Source organism: Hemiscyllium ocellatum, chromosome 1 (genome assembly GCF_020745735.1).
Source record: "Hemiscyllium ocellatum isolate sHemOce1 chromosome 1, sHemOce1.pat.X.cur, whole genome shotgun sequence".
Lineage (NCBI taxonomy): Eukaryota > Metazoa > Chordata > Chondrichthyes > Orectolobiformes > Hemiscylliidae > Hemiscyllium > Hemiscyllium ocellatum.
Window position 1 is genome coordinate 69,280,731 of NC_083401.1, and position 20,271 is coordinate 69,301,001.

Sequence of the window (20,271 nt, forward strand, 5' to 3'; positions counted from 1 at the left end):
TATGAGGTCAGCATAACCTCTTTATTCCCAAAACCTATTAAAGCCTAGCATATTGTATCTTTTATTACTTGCTCCTCAACCTGTCTTGATAACTTAGACAACTTATGCACATGTACACCCAAGTTTGTTTGGTCCACCTCACCCTTTAGGGTAGCTATCTCTCTTTTATGCAATCACTCCCTTTCCATCAAAATATGTCCTCTTCCACTTCTCTGCATTGAAATTCATCTGCCACCTATCTGCTCATGACCAACTTATTAAGCTGTTCCCCATCCAAGTTTGCAATGTTTCCAAGTTTTGTATCATCTCCAAACTTGGAAATTGTCCCCTGCAAGCCAAGATTTAGATCATTAATAGATATCTGGAAAAGAAAGGGTCCCATAATCAAAAATTGCAAGCCTTCCTTTTGACCCAGAAAATCCATTAACCATTTCTCTTTGCTTCATTTTCCACAGCCATTTTGTATTCCTGTCACTACTGTCCCACTTATTTCATGAGCTGCAACTTTCTCAGAGGTCTGATGAGTTGTACTGTATTGAAAGTTCTTTGGAAGTCAGTCCACACCACATCAACAACAGCTACCACCAACTATCCCTGGTAGCTTTTCATAAAGCTCTATCAATGAATTAAGTGCAATTTTCCCATAATCTTTCCTTTTACTAACTTGGAGAATTCAATCAGATCACTCCTTAATCTTCTAAATTCTAGACAAAATGTTGAGAGAAAGGGAGTTTCAGGATTTTGACCCAACATCACTTTCCCTCTTAACTTTCCCTCCATCATAAGGTCAGCATGGGTTTAACTTTAATAATAAAATATGCCTTACTGCAAGTTTGAAATTGAATAATGTTAAGGGAAAATATTTATGTAATATGCTTATGATAATATATTTTAATATTTTTATTCTTTAGAGCATGAGAAGCACAGGCTCTGCAAAAGTGCAGATTACATGAACTTACACTTCAAAGTGAAATGGCTGTATAATGAATATGTGAGAGATCTTCCAGCTATGAAAGAGACTGTACCTGAATATCCAGCGTGAGTATTGTGATGGGCTATGTGCTTTTGGAGAAAAAAACAGTATTTTATCTTGGGTGCAAATCCTTTTTAGAATTAGGTTTCTGTGGGAGGTGATAAAGCATCCTGTTTCTAGAATCTGATCATGTGATAGAGTTGCTTGGGAAAGGATCAACGTTTAAGTTCATGTGCGGGGTATTGGATGTTTTTAGTGGATTTGTTTCAATCAGGTTTTTGAGTTTAGAAAAAGCTAGTTACAGACCAGCAGAATTAATTTGAAATTCTGTGTGCTGCCTACAAGAGTTTAAAACTCCTAATAACTGACAGACTTCACTAACAGTGAGTTAGACCTCTAGGTTAGCAAAGCTGAGAAGTGACAGAAAGAAAACTCTATTGTTAAAGGATATTATAACAGAACTATTTGATCAAGGTGGCTATGCTTAAAATATTATTGATGCCTGTGTTGAACTGGGAATTTATAATACTGGGAGGGTTGGTGGAGATTTGAGGGGAAATCCTTACCAAAAATAAGTAGGAATTCCAAAAAATCTTAACCCTCGTACTAGTCTTAAAACAGTTCGCAAAGTGTTAAATCTTAACATTTTTTGTAAGAATCTGACTTAAGTTTTGGAGATGCAAATCAAATGGGTGCAGAAGGTAATTTAAACTTAATTTAGAGAAAAAATGACTGTATTCATTGTTCACTTAATTGACTATTTAGCATTACAGTTATCAATATTCATGTAGTTTGATTTTTGATAGGTAAAATGCTTCTGATTTAAACAGTGAATCTTGTGGCTTCTTCATAACTCTCCGGTAACACTTCTGAGATGTTGTCATGGTCCCTTGGCTTTGTAGTATCTAGTACCTTCCCTTGTTTCATGACCTCGTGTTGAATAGATCAAATTGTCTGAAAACTGGCATCAGTGATGCTCGGGACTACAGGAGGACACTGACATGGATCATCTCCCAGATACTTCAGATTGAAAATGTATACAGATGCTTCAGCTTTACCTTTTACTATGAAATGAGGCAGTATTGCCGAGCTTTGATTGGATCTGGTGGTTGTGGGATTGCTTATTTTGCTACTTTCTGGCATGCAAATGTTCCTGTTTTGTAGCTTTACCAGATGGGTATCTTGCCTGGTGCTGCTGTTAGTATGCACTTCTACATTCAACATTGAACCAGGTTTGATGCAAATTGGACGAAACAAATTAGTTACAATAATGCAGATGAGAAATTCCTAAAGTGAATATAGGATGGTTTTCTGCCCAATACTTGAGGAACCAAGTCAGGAACAGGCCATCTTAGAGTAGGTATTGTCTACATCAGGGAGACAGGATGCCTTCTTGCGGATCGTTTCAGAGAACATCTCTGGGACATCCGCAGCCACCAACCCTACCACCCAGCGGCTGAACACTTCAACTCCCCCTCCCACTCCATCAAGGACATGCATGTCCTGGGCCGCCTCCACAGCCAAACCATTATGACCCACGCCTGGAGAAGGAACACCTCATATTCTACCTTGGGACCCTGCAACCACACAGGATGAACATGGATTTCAACAGCTTCCTCATTTCTCCTGCTCCCACATTATCCCAGTCCGAAGCCTCCAACTTGGCACTCCCTCCAAACCTGTCAATCATTCCCCCCTCTGACCTATCACCTTCTCCCTCACCTTCATCCACCTCTGGCTTTCTCAGCTATCTTCCCCCAAATCCCTTCCCCTCCAATTTATCTTTCAGCCCCGACCCACAGGCCTCATTCCTGATGAGGGGCTTATGCTCGAAACGTCGATTCTCCTGCTCCTTGGATGCTGCCTGACCTGCTGTGCTTTTCCAGCACTATACTCTCAACTCTGATCTCCAGCATCTGCTGTCCTCACTTTCTCCTCCTTAATAGCAATCTAGGTTTGCTCATGTATTGCATCAGTTGTACGACATTTTGATCTTTAACGATAATGTCTGTGTCCTATGATCCTGTCCTACTGGCTACCTGACGAAGGAGCAGCGCTCCAAAAGCTTGTACTTTTAAATGAACTTGATTCATACTATGCACTGTCTTCACATAAGAAGATGCAAATAATGTGCCAGAAAAGGTGGAGAGCACAGGTTTAGTGAGATTGAGAGACTAAAGTAAATCTATTAGTAAAGAAATGATGTTGGAGAAATTGATAGGCTCAAAAACTGATAAATCCCCAGGGCCTGATAATCTGCATCCCTTGAAATAGTGAATGAATTGATGATCATCTACCAAGAGTCTTTAGAGTCCCTACAGATTGTAGACTAGCTAATGTAACCTACTATTTAAAAAGGGAGGTAGAGAGAAAACGAAATTCTCAGCCAGTGAGTCTGACGTCACTGGTAGGGAAGATACTCAAGTCCATTATTAAGGAGTTTATTGCAGAGCGTTTGGAAAACAGTGGTAGGATCAGACACAGTCCGCATAGATTTGATGAGTCCTGATGAAGTGTTATGCCCGAAATGTCGACTGTCTTGCTCCTCAGATGATGCCGAACGTGCTGTGCCTTTTCTAGCGCCACACTTTATGGACATAGATTTACTAAAGGCAAATCATGCTTGGTAAGTCTACTGGAATTATTTGAGAATATAACTGGTAGAGTTGTTTGGGGGAACCAGTGAATATGGCTTTTTACAATTTTCAGAATAATTTCAACAAAATACTCTATGTGTAAACTTAAAGTGCATGGGATTGTGGATATTATATTGAGTTGGATAGAAAATTGGTTAGTATGCAAGAAACGGAGTCGGAATAAATAGGTATTTTTCTGAATGGCAGGCAGTGACTAGACTCTCGGGGTACCACAGGGGTCGGTACTAGGTACCCAGCTAGTCACATTCTATGTTTGTAATTTAGATGAGGGAACCAAATGTAATATCTCAAAATTTGTAGATGATAATTAAACTGGATGGAAGGAGGAGATTGCGAAATGATTTGGACAGGCTGAGTGAGTGGTCAGTTACACGGCAGATGCACTATAATGTGGATAAATGTGAGGTTATTCATTTTGGTTGCAGAAATAGGAAGACAGACGCAAATGGCTTTTAATGGCTCTAAATTGAGAGAGGGAATATTCAACAAGACCTGGGTGTTCTCATGCATCAGTCACTGAAAGTAAGCAAGCCCATGCAGCAGGCAATAACGAATTCTTGGTGCGTTTCGGCACCAATAATATAAGTAAAAAAACGAGATGAGGTTCTGAAGACTGTAAGAATCATGAAGATAGCATTAATAAGGGGAAGAGTAGGCAGAGAGCAGATGAACGCAAAATAACTGGTGACCTGAAGTACATCTACTTTAATGCAAGGAGTATAGTGTGTAACGCAGATGAACTTAGGACTTGGATTGGCGCCTGGGAGTATGATGTCATTGCAATCACAGAGACTTGGTTGAAGGAGGGCATAGCTAGCAACTAAATGCGGAATGTTTCAGAGAACACCTCTGGGACGCCTGCACCAACCAACCCAACCGCCCCGTAGCTGAACACTTTAACTCCCCCTCCCACGCCGCCAAGGACATGCAGGTCCTTGGCCTCCTCCATCGCCAGACCATGGCAACACGACGCCTGGAAAAAGAGTGCCTCATCTTCCGCCTAGGAATCCTCCAACCACAAGGGATGAATGCAGATTTCTCCAGCTTCCGTATTTCCTCTCTCTTCCTCCCCCCCCCCCCCCCCCCCCCCCGCCCCTTATCTCAGTACCAACCCTCAGACTCAGCACCGCCTTCTTGACTTGCAATCTTCTTCCTGACCTCTCCGCCCCCACCCCCACTCCGGCCTATCACCCTCACCTTAACCTCCTTCCACCTATCGCATTCCCAATGCCCCTCCCCCAAGTCCCTCCTCCCTCCTTTTATCTTAGCCTGTTGGCACACCCTCCTCATTCCTGAAGAAGAGCTTACGCCCTAAATGTCGATTCTCCTGCTCCTTGGATGCTGCCTGACCTGCTGCGCTTTTCCAGCAACACATTTTTCAGCTAGCAACTAAATGTTCCAGGTTATAGATGCTTCAGATAGAACAGGCAGGGAAGTAAAAGTGGGCGGGGTGGACTTGCATTATTGGTCAGGGATGAGATCACAGCTGCTAAAGGAAGACACTGTGGAGGTCTTGGGTAATGAGGCATTATGGGTGGAGCTGAGAAATAAGAAGGTGCAGTTACATTGTTGGGGCTGTATTACAGGCCTCCCAACAGTGAGCGTGAGGTAGAAGAACAAATAGGTAAACAGATTATGGAAAGTTGTCGAGGCAATAGGATAGTGGTGATGGGAGATTTTAATTTTCCCAACATTGACTGGGATACACTTAGCGTCAGAGCTCTGGATGGGATAGAATTTGTAAGAAGCATCCAGGAGAGTTTTCTAGAGCAGTATGTCAATAGTCCGACGAGGGAAGGGGCCATATTGGGCCTGATATTGGAGAATGAGCCAAGACAAGTGATAGACGTTGCGGTGGGGGATTTCTTTGGGAACAATGACCACAATTCTGTAAGTTCTGTAAGTTTTACAATACTCGTAGATAAAGATGAAAGTGGTCCTAAGGGAAAAGTTCTAAACTGGGCCAAGGCCCATTATATCAAAATTAGGCAGGAGCTCAGAAATGTGGATTGGACACAGTTATTAGAAGGGAAGTCCACATTTGAGATGTGGGAGGCTTTCAAAGATAAGTTAAAGATAGTGCAGGATAGGCATGTCCCATTGAAGGCAAAGGATAGGAAAGGAAAGACTTGTGAACCATGGATGACAGGAGAAATTGTGCGACTAGCCAAGAGGAAAAGGGAAGCATACATAAGGTCTAGGCAGCTAAGAACAGAACAGGCCCTGGAGGAATATCAGAAGAGTAGGACAAGTCTTAAATGAGGAATCAACCGGGCTAAAAGGTGTCATGAAATAGCTTTAGTGAGCAGAATTAAGGAGAATCCCAAAGCATTTTATTCTTATTTCAGAAGAAAGTGGGTAACTAGAGAATGGATTGGTCCACTAAAAGATAATGAAAAAAGACTGTGTGTTGAACCTGAGAGAATGGGTGAGATTCTGAATGATTACTTTGCATCAGTGTTCACTGAGGAAAAGAACATGATGAATCTTAGACCCAAAAGAGAAAATGATGGAAAATCTCAGCAGGTCTGACAGCATCTGTAAGGAGAGAAAAGAGCTGACATTTCGAGTCTAACTTAGGTCAGTTAGACTCGAAACGTCAGCTCTTTTCTCTCCTTACAGATGCTGCCAGACCTGCTGAGATTTCCCAGCATTTTCTCTTTTGGTTTCAGATTCCAGCATCCGCAGTAATTTGCTTTTATTATGATGAATCTTGTGATTAGAGATAGAAGTTTGATTAGTCTGGATCACGTGAGCTATAAGTAGGAAAGATGTATTGGGTAGGCTAGAGGTTATTAAGATGGACAAATCCCCAGGACCGGATGGGATCTATCCCAGGTTGCTGAGTGAGGCGAGAGGGGAAATAATTGGGGCCCTGACAAATATCTTTGTAGCATCCTTAAACACAGGTGAGGTACTGGAGTACTGCTCATGTTGTCCCCCTCTACAAGAAGGGTAGTAGGGATATTCTGGGTAACTACAGGCCAGTGAGCTGATGCCAGTGGTGGGGAAGTTGCTGGAGAAGGTACTGAGGGATAGGATTTATTTATATTTTGAAAAGAATGGGCTTATCAATGATAGGCAACATGGTTTTGTGCGGGGGAGATTGTGCCTTATCAACTTAGAGTTCTTTGAGGAAGTGACCAAGTTGATAGATGAAGGAAGGGCTATAGATGTCATATACATGGACGTTAGTACGACGTTTGATATGGTTCCCCATGGTAGACTAATGGAGAAAGTGAAGTCACATGGTGTGCAGGGTGTTCTAGCTAGGTGGATAAAGAATTGGTTGAGCAAGAAGAGATAGAGAGTAGTAGTTAAAGGGAGTTTCTCAAAATGGAGAAAGGTGACCAGTGGTGTTCCATAGGGGTCATTATTGGGGTCACTGTTGTTTGGGATATACATAAATGATTGAGATGAGGGCACTGTTGGTATGATCAGTAAGTTAGCAGATGATATGAAGATTGGTGGAATAGCAGAAACCGTAAGGGACTGTCAGACAATACAGGAGGATATAGATAGACTGGAAAATTGGGCAGAAAAGAGGCAGATGGATTTCAATCCAGACAAATGTGAGGTGATGCATTTAGGCAAGACTAATTCTAGAGAGAATTATACAATGAACAGAAGAGCCTTGGCAAAAGTTGATGGACAGAAAGATCTGGGAGTGCAGGTCCATTGTACCCTGAAAGTTGCTGCACAAGTGGATAAAACCATAAGACATAGGAGCGGAAGTAAGGCCATTCGGCCTATCAAGTCCACTTTGCCATTCAATCATGGCTGATGGGCATTTCAACTCCACTTACCAGCATTCTCCCCGTAGCCCTTAATTCCTTGTGACATCAAGAATCTACCAATCTCTGCCTTGAAGACATTTCGCGTCCCGGCCTCCACTGCACTCTGCGGCAATGAATTCCACAGGCCCACCACTCTCTGGCTGAAGAAATGTCTCCGCATTTCTGTTCTGAATTGACCCCCTCTAATTCTAAGGCTGTATCCACGGGTCCTAGTCTCCTCACCTAACGGAAAAAATTTCCTAGCGTCCACCCTTTCCAAGCATGTATTATCTTGTTAGAGTGATCAAGAAGGCATATATAGTATTCTTGCCTTCATTGGACGGGGTATTGAGTATAAGAGCTGGCAAGTCATGTTAAGACTGTACAAGACATTGGTTCAGCCGCGTTTAGAATACTGTGTACAGTTCTGGTCACCACATTACCAAAAGGATGTGGATTCTTTGGAGAGGGTGCAGAGAAGGTTTACAAGGATGTTGCCTAGTATGGAAAGTACGAGCTATGAAAAGAGGTTGAGTAGGTTAGGTTTGTTTTCATTAGAAAACAAAAGATGGGGGGGGACCTGACTAAGGTTTACAAAATCATGCAGGGTATAGACAGGGTGGATAGAGACAAGCTTTTTCCCAGGGTAAAGGATTTGATAACAAGAGGTCATGCTTTCAAGGTGAGAGGTGAAAAGTTCCAGTTTCAAACTGACTTCAGCAGCCTTTTTCACACACACACCATGGCTGAACTGAATTAACCAAAATTCTGAACTGAACTCCACAGCTGGAGAGCTGGCCACACCTCCTTTTATTATACAAGTTACTTTTAAAACATAAAAGCTTTGGCTTGGAGTCTCATCTCTGTATAAACAAAAGGGCCTCCCTTTTCATCTCTGTTCCACTTTAGCCGATTCAGAGCCTGGGCTGTTTTATGACTCCACTGAAAAAAATCAAGGATACAGCATCCTTGAGAAAAGGAACAGCTTTTAAAAAAAAAGGACCAGCTTTGTGACAAAGGATGTTCCCAATGGTAGGGAGTCCAGAACCAGGGGTCATAGTTGAAGGATAATGGGTAAACATTTTAGGACTGAAATGAGGAGAAATGTCTTCATCTGGAGAGTGGTGAGCCTGTGGAATTCGCTACCACAGAAAGTTTCACTAAGGCCAAAACATTATGTGCTTTCAGGAAGGATATGGATTTAGATTTTGCCAAAAGGGTATGCGGGAGGATGGGATTAGGGTTTTGAGCTCAACTATCAGCCATGATCATATTGAATGACAGATCAGGCTCGAAAAGTCGACTGGCCTACTCCTGCACCTGTCTTCCGTGTTTCTATAATCCGTTGGCTTGATAGGAAATGTAGAGTGGAGATATGCCAGGCTATAAGGATACAAATTGTGGTTGAATATAAATCTGCTTCTGTTGATAGACCAGTGTCTTAAAGATCCCTAGTTTTGAGCTGTTACACATATCTGAATCCAAACTGTATAAATGGTGGCAAAGCCACTCAATATAGATTAGATTAGATTACTTACAGTGTGGAAACAGGCCCTTCGGCCCAACAAGTCCACACCAACCCGCCGAAGCGCAACCCACCCAAACCCACTCGCCTACACCTAACACTACGGGCAATTTAGCATGGCCAATTCACCTGACCCGCACATCTTTGGATTGTGGGAGGAAACCTGAGCACCCAGAGGAAACCCACGCAGACACAGGGAGAATGTGCAAACTCCACACAGTCAGTCGCCTGGGGCGGGAATTGAACCTGGGTCCCTGGCGCTGTGAGGCAGCAGTGCTAACCACTGTGCCACCATGCCACCCACAACATTCCTGGTTCCCTCCCATTTCCCATTTATATTTTGCCTCCAAAAACACATCTTTATTATGGTAGTATCTTCAATATGAAGACAGTACTTTGACTCAATAAAGGCCACTCCTGCTGATCGTATTATGGACATCTGTGATCAGTAGATTCGTGAGTACAAGGTCTATATTTAGATTTGTTGTTGGCGGCTGCAGGACCAATTTGACATCTAGCTCCTTGAGGCCTTGGTAACCCCGTTAGTCGTGGTGCGACCATGTCATTCTTGGACTTGGACATTGTACTCCCCGATCCAGAGTAGATTCTATACCTTTGCCACCCTCTGCACTTCTTCCAAGTCATGTTGGACGTGAAGAAGGCCTGATTAATCAGCTGAAGGAGGGCAGTATGTTGGCTACCTTGCCCGTGTTTGACTTGATGCTACTGTGTCTGGAGTCAATATTGAGGAACCCCAAGCAATTACCTTCCAATTGTATTCCACTGTGCCTTTATTGAGTTTATCCTGCCAGTGGAATAGAATATTTGTGGGATAGTGATACTGGTGCTCGGGACATTGACTCTAAGGTATAATTTGGTGATTTTAATTATGTCAAGATATCGCTAGACTAGTCTGAATTAGCTCTCCCAATTCTGTTGTAAGCCCCAGATGTTAAAAAGGAGGAATTAACAAGCCTACAGGATTGAATGTGCTGCTTTCATTTCTGGGCCTGAGGTCATTGGTGCATGATTCATTGTGTTGTATTTCTTTTTGACTTTCAAAATTTTTCTGTGTATTAAAATACTAATAATATGACTGAAAAATGCTAACTCTGACTCATTATAAGTTTATCTGAAGTTCATTTACACCTTGATGACTGGATTTTTTTCTTGCATACTTTAGGTGGTTTGAACAATTTGTAATGCAGTGGTTGGATGAGAATGAGGAGGTTTCATTAGAATTCCTACATGGAGCTCTTGAGAGAGATAAAAAAGATGGGGTATGTATCCAGGATTTATGTTAAGCTTGTTTGGAAAATTGAAAGTTAGATATTTGATAAGGAACTGCCTTTTGATACAAAGAAATCTCAAATACACTCCTATTGTATTTATTTCAGCTATTTGAACTTGTAGGTCTGCACCTTCTCACCAGGCACTGCACCCATCCTTACCCAATATAATATCTCTGGGTGTATGTTTGGTCCAGGAGTCAGAACTTAGAGCCCGTAGGGATGCTACTTTGATTTTTATCTGACCTTCCAGTTTCAGATTTAGTTAAGTACTGCTCCCTAGCCTCTGTTGGGAAGTTCTCCTACAATGGCTATATAGTTCTGACATAGCAGACTTCAAGGGCTGACATTCCAACAGAGTGCAGACAGTCTCCAGTCTATATGCAAACCAAAGTATTTTATAAAGCCTGTTTTAATTTTTCTTTTTGTGTCTACGCAAAGCAGTTCTCCTGAGCATTGCATTAGTCCTAGCTACAAGGATTAATGGGCTGAATTTCCTAGCCTTGTGGAGATGGGATTGGAGCAAGTGGACTGAGGAAATATCAGGGAGCTTTGCTGGAGACTTGCCCAGAAGCAGTTTGAGAGAAAATCCGATGGCAAGCTTCCCCATGCCAAACGAGATTTTTGTTTATTTCAAAAATATACTATATTCCGAGAAAAAAAAATTACATCCATGTATTGTCACTGAAGCAGTTCATTTTTGTATAGTCTTAGCATGGAGAGCAAACAAACATTAGAGTTTGACTTTCCTGATAGTTCCAAACCCAGGCATTTTTTTATTTATACAAGATATTATATTTACATGCATTTGGGGCACCGATAACTGAACAGACCTCCATTGTACTTTGGCTGAAACCTTTAGACAGTGGTCTTTCCCCACTGTACCTTGGTGGCAGCTGTCCCAAACTATACTGTGTCCCTCAGCACGTGGTCCTGCACCTTGGAATGTGCCAGTCTGCAATACTCAGTCGAGATAAATTCCATACTCTCAAAAAACAGCATTTTTTGGCAGACCAAAGATTTCATCGAATTGATGATCCTTCAGATGCAGTCCATGTTTGTTTTGGTGTGTATCCCAGGAAACAGACCATACAGCCCAGAGTCCTGCATCATGGAACTACTTGGAACAAACCTTGACAAGAACCACTGCATCTTCTGCAGATTTCCTTTGTAAAAGCACACCGCAGAAGAAAATGTGTGATAGTCTGTACCCCTCTACGCCTGGCTTGTGGGCAGTGTGCAATAGCGCAGAGAGACTACACGAACATAAAGGATATGACAGGCAGTGCCCATCCCTCCATCAGCCAAGCTATTTCTTGGTGCTTGTTGGAAAGTTCTGGCGATAACACATTCTGCCAAATGAGTTTGACAGTCTGCTCAGGAAACAATCCAACAAGATCTACCCTCTCGTTTTCCCACAGAGTGTCAAAGACACTATGTACTGACCATTTCCTGATGGTCAAAGGTGTTTTTCTTTATAAATTTCTCCACGAAGGACTTGTGATATGGAACAGTCCAACTACTTGGTTCAAGGTCAGACCCATCCTCTGCAACACCAGAGACAGGTAGAACCTCAGTTTGTAGTAACACTTGGTGTTTTTATACGGAGGGTCAAGGCACAGCTGAATACAAACACACATATGGGTGGCCATCAGGATAAGGACATTATTTGGTATTTACCACCCACCTCCACAACCACCACCACTACCTCCTTATCCAGAGCTTTGTAACATGGTGTCTTTGTAGATGTGGTCCATCTTAGATCTCCGGACAAAGTGAAAGATGGCTTGGGTGACTGCGACAATGCAGGTTCTGAGAATAGGCCAGACCTGCACCATGTACAACAACACCAACAGTATCCCACAACTCATGACCAGAATTTTACCCACAATTGAGAGGAAGCGGTGCTCCCAAAAGTCTAGTTTCTGCCTCACCTTAGCAATACACTCCTCCCAAGTTTGTGGGCACTCCCTGGCCCCTCTAAACCATATTCCCAGCACAGTTTAGGGAGTCTATCCTGACAGTGAAGGAAGTAAAGTATTGGTTGACCCAGTTCCCAAAGACAAACTGAGATAGTCGGGGGCCAGGTGATTGTAGGCGCCATCCTCAGTGAAACAGCCACAAAGATGAAAAGTTATACATCTGTTTCGAAAAGTTTCTTCACAAAAGGCTGATCTGATATTGACAGAAGGGTTAGAATGTACACATCCATAATGGCCTCTTATAATGATGGAGTTCAATTTTGTGATGAGTACATTGAAATCAAACTCTAACTAGAAATGTATATTAGTGGACTCTGTCTAACCTATTTTTGACTTGTGTTGTTTAATACTAAATTACGTTTTGAAACTTCTAGCATTCTTGAAAACTGAAGACTGATAAGGAATAGTGGTGTTTTGCCTCTGGTTGCAAATGAAAAAAGTGTTACGATTACTTTAACTATGGCACAATATAAAAATGTAAAAGTATCAAATAGAAAGAATCTCCTAAACTGTAAACAAGAATTCTGTTTTGATTAATGGAATCCAAAGTGAATCCAAGCAGTTAATGTATAATTTGGGAATTAGAACATTCTTTGATTTCTTTACTGAATTTGTATGTTGTACATCAGTTCCAGCAAACATCTGAGCATGCTTTATTCTCCTGCTCGGTGGTGGATGTGTTCACACAATTAAATCAGAGTTTTGAGATTATCAAGAAACTCGAGTGTCCTGATCCAGAGATTGTTGCTCATTACATGAGACGATTTGCAAAGGTAAAAATATTCTTTTCAAGATTTCGAGCTGAAAGGATTTGATGACAAAATGTGAACTTTGGTAGTGACTTATTACATCACTGTTTTCTTAATAAAGGATCAATTTTAACCCTTCCCACCAAGCAGAACCGGGTAGTCGGTCAGTTAAAATAGCTATTTTAATTTACACCATCCAATTCTACTATGAACAATAAAGAGGAACACACACCAAATGACAGCAAGGTCCAAAGATATCTGTAAGGTCCAGATTGAAATTTTAACATGGTGTCTGTGTGGCAAAGCTGTGTGACATCTAGGCCAGGCCAACATTTTGACAAAACAAAACAAGGCCAGAGAAGACCCAGACAGGTAACTTTGTTTGCAGTCATGGAGGAGTGAGTATGCTCCTGTTGCCTCATGAAGAAAGCATGAAGTGCTTCTCTCCCACAGTCATAATGCTGGCCTGACCACCTCTTCCAATTTGCTTATCCATAAACCGTTCCTTCAAATGCCCACGTGTTCTCTTGCTTCCTTAAATCATCCATTAATTCCTGCTAATTCAGGAAGGATGCTGGAAGGCCGATAAAAAGAGGTCAGGTAGTTGGAGTATCCTGAGCACACTGTGCAAGTTTGGTGGTTTGGCGTCTGCCTCAGAACGGCAGCTGCAAAACTCCAGGCAATAAGTTCAAGTCAGAAATTAATTGTGTGTCTTTTTTCTTCTACTTTTAAACATGTAATTGATTAGCTTTGCTGTTGCCTCTGATAATACTATAACTCATTGTATATGCTAAGCAGACTTCAAAATGATGTTTTGTGTTGATGTTTAATTTCTGTGTAATGAAGTTTACTGAGACATAAGGTGTCCCAGTCGAAGTGGTGTCCTTCCTTATCTGTATATACGGATACTAGTGAGAGAGGTCATGTCTTTTTTGTGGCTACTTGATGTTCATGTATCCTGGTGACAGGTTTTCTGCCTGTTTGTCCAATGTAGTGTTTGTTACAATTCTTGCAAGGTATTTTGTAAATGACATTACTTTTCCTTGGTGTCTGTATAGGGTCTCTCAAGTTCATTAGCTGCTGTTTTAGTGGGTTGGTGGGTTTGTGGGCTATCGTGATGCCAAGAGGTCTGAATAGTCTGGCAGTCATTTCCAGCTCAGCGAGCAAACCTGCATCCAGTAAACTTGTATTTAAAATTTGTACCAACTCTGTTTATTGTTAGCAATTAATAATATATTTATTGCTCGTGAACATTTGCAGAAGGAATTGAGGTCATAAATGTTTCTTTCTATTTGGCAGACAATAAGCAAAGTGCTGCTACAGTATGCCGACATTATTTTGAAGAACTTTAAGAGCTACTGTTCGAAGGAGACACTAGTCAGTACATTTTCTTTATTCTAATTCTTACTAAGTTATTGTTTAAGATTTAGCTATCTCTGTAACAGAAGAAAGGTATTTGTGTTCCTATTAATAAAATGTAAGATCATATGGTTTTGTACAAAATTAGCATTGACCTACCATTTTATAGAATTCTGTTTCTATCCCATAATTTAATGTGTTTGTCCAAACTTTTGTTCCTGGGTATCTTTATCATACTATATTTCTCTGCATGAATTTGATTTAGCATCATTCTTTGCAATCAACTAATCAATGCCTTCTGAAAATTGTCCATAATCAACGCTGGATGACACAAACATTCCTGCAACTATTAATAGGGAAGACTGACCTATTACCTTTGCCCCAGCTGCATTTTATTTCCTGATATTTATCTTTAAGCTTAACCAGAACATTCAAACTTCAGTGCTGTGTTAGACCTCCATCACATAGTGACATAATTGATAAGACTACCTGACTAATTCTGTAATGTTCTTAACTTGGATCATCTTTCTGCTCATCAGTCGCTTAAATTCACATATTGCCTTTTTCACCCATAAATTTGATTACTCTAATGCTCTGCTTCTCATCTATATAAACTTGTGTTTATCTTACATGTATACATTGGGAGCAGGAGCAGGCCATTCAGTGTCTCTAGCTGTTCCACCATTATAAAATAGACAATAGGTGCAGGAGTAGGCCATTCAGCCCTTTGAACCTGCACCGCCATTCAATATGATCATGGCTGATCATGCCTAATCAGTATCTGCTTCCTGCCTTATCTCCATAACATATCATGGCTAACCTGCCTCTGGCCTCAATTTCACATTCCTGTCTACCCCGATAACCGTTGACGCCTTTGTTAGTCAAGAGTCTGTGCACTCAAAAGTAATCGATTCCTCCATCACTCACTGGGGAAGAGAGTTCCAAAGACTCAAGAGACTCTAAAAGAAAAGAAGTCCTCACATGTCAGTCTTAACTGGTAGTATCATTCACTCTCGTTTCTCCTGCTCCTCCAATCTCCCCCACCACCTCCATTCAGATTTTAATTGTATAATTTAGTTCAGGTCTCTCCCACAAGGTGAAACATTTTTCAGCATCAACCCTGTCAAGTCCCTCATGATCATGTTTCATAAAGATCACCTTCACATATCCTCAAAAGATAATTCCTCCATCTCAAGTGTCAGTCCGCGAACCTTGTCTGAATTGTCATGAGTCTGTTTACGTTCTTTCTGTAATAAGTAGGTCCAAACTGATGTGGACTGACTAATTCTCCATAGAAAACATCCTTACATTTATGTTTCATTCCCTTTGCAATAAATAAGAACATTCCATTTTCCTTCCGAATGACTTGCTATACCTGTATACTAGCTCTATAGGAATCATGGATTAAGATTCCTGTGTATTCCTCTTGCCCGAATGGAGAAGTTCACAGTTTCCCACATTGTGTTAATTTTGCCAATGTTTGCCTCTGTGTTGAGCCATCTATATCCTTTTGCAGACTGTTCATGTATTCTTCACAATTTACTTTCTTACATATCTTTTATCATCAGCAAATTTAAAAACCAAATATTTGGACTCCTCATCTAAGTCATTAATATAATTTGAGTAATTTAGACTCCAAAACTGATTACTGTGGCACAACATTTGTCGTATCCGGTCAATCTGAAAACAGCCATTTATGTTCCTCTCCGTGTCCTATTAGTCAAATGATCCTCTGTCTATGCTAATACGTTGTCTCCAAGACTAGGGTTGACCAACATTTCAATTTCCGCCAGCACTATTACCCACGAACAAATATTTTGCATTGAAATGAAAGTTTTTTTTCCCCGAAGGACTTCAGTGTAATCATTTCCCACCTCGCTACCCCGCCCTCATCCCCTCATTGTCATTGCCTGATTTACAGTTTCCCATCCCCACCCAGCACATTGCTTTCTCCACATGGCGCCTCATTTATTTCCTTCCCTGCCTACCAAGCTAGAGATTCCCTGAAAGCCTCCTCTGCCATACCTGACCTACGGGCTCACTACCTAGCTCCATGCCTGGGGCTGCTCTTTCCTCCAAGATATGGGCTGCTTGCTACTCCTCAAATTACAGACTGGTTTTCTCCTACATGTGCTGTGGGTAGACTCACCCTATAAACTTGAGCACGTGGAGGGAAACAGCCTATGATTGGAGAAACAGTTTTTTTTTACTGGGTTATAACTTCTCTCATGTAAGGTTGTGTAATTATTAATTATGGGAACCCTGTGAATGAATTATACATTTGTCAGTGAGGCAGATGCTGGACCATACAGCCAAGAGGCCATAGATTGTGCACTCCGGAGGTAGTTTCAATTGAAGGGGAAACTTTTAAAATTAAGAAAGTAATGAGAAGATGGGTGCAGCATAAATTGGAACTGACAGAGTAATAATGGTAAAAAAAAACAAACCTTCAAGCTCTTCATCTGAATACATGAGCATTTGTAACAAGATTACAGCACAAATAGTTATTTGAAGATTTAAATAAGGCTGTGTGCCTTTATTTTAACATTTAATCTTTGTTTAATTGCAGTCAGTCAGGCTTACCTTGGTTTGGGCTAAAATAACAGTTGAAAGGAGGCAAAGATAGCTAATCCAATGAGATAAGAGCTTTTACAACACTGCTTGTGGACCAGGAGGAGCAGCAGTGTTTTCTTGAAGCTCAACAAGCTTAGATGTAGAACTGCTCCAACAGCAATTTCTGTGACTTGCCCGATATCCTTCCACCCACCTATTGTTAGACACGTACTATTGTGATTGGAAACCATCCATAGTCACCATCTGTTCCCACACCAGCATCTTCATAATCTCTCCTGCCACATAACCACCACCTGTTCCTACTCAGCTGCTGACTTCTACTGCGGCTTTTTAGCCCAACAGGCAACTGTCAATCAGGCTGGCTATAGATGGGAAACTAACAGAAAATATTAATAAATGTTAATAACTGCAATACATCTGAGAATAGAAATTGCTGGAAAAGCTCAGCAGGTCTGACAGCATCTCTGAAAGAGATCATAGTTAACATTTTAATTCAAGTAACCCTTCCTCAGAACTCAATTCTGAGGAAGGGTCACTTGACTCAAAACATTAACCCTGATTTCTCTCCAAAAATGCTGCCAAACCTACTGAGCTTTTCCAACAATTTTTATTTTTGTGTCTGATTTTACAGCACCCACAGTTATTTTTGTTTTATTAAGACATTTGAAAAGTCTGTTCTTTTGGATTTCCCACTCCCAACTTAACCACTGCTACCTCGACTAATAACATGCCTCACAGATAGGATCAGTGCCAAGAATCAGAGAACAGTACAGCACTGAAAGGGGCTATTCACCTCATTGAATCTTTTGAAGAGCATTCCAATTATTTTTACTCCTGTTTCCCTGTGTGTCAACAATTTTCTCCTACATTTACTCAAGTTCAACTCATACATTTAAATATTGAGAAGGATGATTGTTCCAATACATATTTATATGGAATTGTATTCCTGCACTCCTCCAGTCTGAAAATATTTATCAACCACAATTCTTTGTTTTTTTTATCTTTTATCAATACTTCTATGCTGTGGCATTTCATTAATGAACTGATTTAACTCAGCGAGAATTGTAAGTTGAACAGTAACCTTCATATCAATGAAACTCATTAAAGCTGTCTAACGTGCACAAGACGAATGCAGATTTGGATGAAATTCAAAAAATCTGGAGCAATGTTTTATTGAACAATTTTGCATTTCTATCCACTAGCCTTGTATTCTGATGAATAATGTACAACAACTGCGGGTTCAGCTGGAAAAGATGTTTGAAGCTATGGGTGGAAAAGAGGTAAGAGACAGACCTTCTAGGTTCCCTCTGTATAGACCAGAATTTTAATGATGTTGTAAAATGCTGTTCGAAGCAGTGATACTTTTTGTCTGCAAATTATGAAGCATAATTTCAGAACCCTTACAAATAAAAATGCATCTTCTCTTCTGTGACACCAGCTTCAAAATACACAAGTAGCAAAATTTCATTCCAATCAGTAGTAGACCATTAAATAATGACAAATTAGCTGGGAAGCTAAGATATGAGCATTAGAAAAGTGACCTATAAATATATTTCAGTATCATGAGCAGGAAATCTGTTTTAAAATATTTTGGAAACTATTTTTAAGGTATCTACATATAGCTGACTGACTGTAATATGTTTGCCAATTGCATCAGAGAGGGGAAGTGACTTGAATTGTCATCAAGCTATTTTTCTGGGTACATTAATTCATATCCTATCACATAGTTAGTGTAGTTTAAATTCATCTAATAATTCTAAAATGTAAAACTAGTATCAGTGGTGGGGTTCATGAAACTATTATTGATTGTCACTATTGTGCTTTAGGTAAGGAAATTGTCTACATCTGACTCCAATCCTTCGAAATAAAGCTGACTCTTAACTGCCCCCATAAAGTGGCTCAAGAAGGCACTCAGTTAAGGGGGATTTGGGATGTGCAGAAAGATGTAGCCTTGGCTGTGACACACAAAACTAAATTAAAGAAAATGCTAAACCTGTACTAAATCTGGGATGTCAAGTTGCAATCTTAGTCAGTTGTCAAGTGTGGCATTGGCCACTGAAATAATCCTCCCTTTCCCCTGAAGCAGCAGGGAGTGGAGCATTGAACAATGTAAAGTAAGAGAATTGGTCACATTTGCAGATAATGCTCACTCATACTTGAACTGGAAAACAGAGCTCTCTATGTGCACATTTGTATATCTATGTACTTTAGTGCAAGCGTGTTCTAATGCTTGTTAACTTTTAGTCAGCAGTTAAACTTCTCCATGAACCCAGCTTTTTGCATCAGAAATATAAAAACTGTGGAGCAATTACCTAAGTTCTTTTTGAACTGCTTCAGAAGGTGGCTGTAGTTGTATTGCAGTCAACAATCAGCCCTAACACCACCTTGTCCATACCACCTCAACTCATTCTTTAAAATTGGAAATGTGTAAATATAAACATTTTTCTACATTTTATGAAGTATTCCCACAATTGCTGTGCATTTGTAACTCATTTGTGTGGCTGAAGTAGTAGGTAGTTTTTGTTAAAGTTGAAATAACGTTTGTGTGCTTGAAGCTGTGCTTTGTAATTCCATTCATGGGAACTATGTTTATTATACTTAGGATGAGACTAGCAGATTAGTAAATCAGAATACACATTCATCCGCATGTATATACAAGGTACAGATTCAGTCTGTTGAGTCTGCTCCACCAATCAGTAAGATCACAGGTGGTCAAATTACTCCACATTCCTGCCTACTCCTGGTAATCTCTCTCACCTCCTTGCTTATCAAGAATCCATCTACATCTGCCTTAAAAATATTCAAAGATTCTGCTTCTGCCACCAAGTGGCAAATGTCTAGAATCCCAGGCTAATATCCTGGGGACATGAATTCAGATTCCACCATGACACAGTGAAACTAGAATTGAAAGAAATCTAGAATAATAAGCTAAATTAGAGGCAATCATATGACCACAATTGATCATGATAGAAACCCACCTGGTTCACTCATGTTCTTGAAGGAAGGAAATCTGCTATCTTTGACTGATCTGGCCTGCATGTAACATCAAACCCACAGAATATGGTTGTAGATGAATTGTTCTGTTAAGGATAAACAATAAATGCCAACCCTATCAGCGATGCTTACATCCTATGTACAAATAAAACAAAAGTCTTGTGAAAAAATCATAGAAACAAGATTCTATCCTTAAAGCCTGCTCCATCATTCAATAAAATCATGTCTGAAATATAATCAATATACTGCAGATGTTGGAAATCAAAGTAGAAAATTCTTGAGAAAGTCAGCATGTCTCTTTCTGAAGAAGAGTCATATCAGACTCAAAACGTCAACTCTGTTTCTGTCACCAAAGAGGCTGCCATTCCTGCTGTTTCTGATTAATCTTATCAT

The 20,271-nt window shown here is 40.6% G+C and overlaps 1 protein-coding gene across 3 annotated transcripts in view; it reads left to right on the plus strand.

Moving 5' to 3' along the window:
• The window catches only part of LOC132809026 (protein unc-13 homolog B-like), a 577,546-nt gene that overhangs the window by 490,150 nt on the left and 67,125 nt on the right, over window positions 1-20,271 (plus strand). For all 3 annotated transcript variants that reach the window (XM_060822442.1, XM_060822515.1, XM_060822523.1), the window contains 5 exons: window positions 912-1,038; window positions 10,115-10,211; window positions 12,832-12,975; window positions 14,251-14,328; window positions 18,087-18,164. In XM_060822442.1, the coding sequence (XP_060678425.1) occupies window positions 912-1,038; window positions 10,115-10,211; window positions 12,832-12,975; window positions 14,251-14,328; window positions 18,087-18,164 (524 nt within the window). The remainder of the gene's footprint in view (window positions 1-911; window positions 1,039-10,114; window positions 10,212-12,831; window positions 12,976-14,250; window positions 14,329-18,086; window positions 18,165-20,271) is intronic.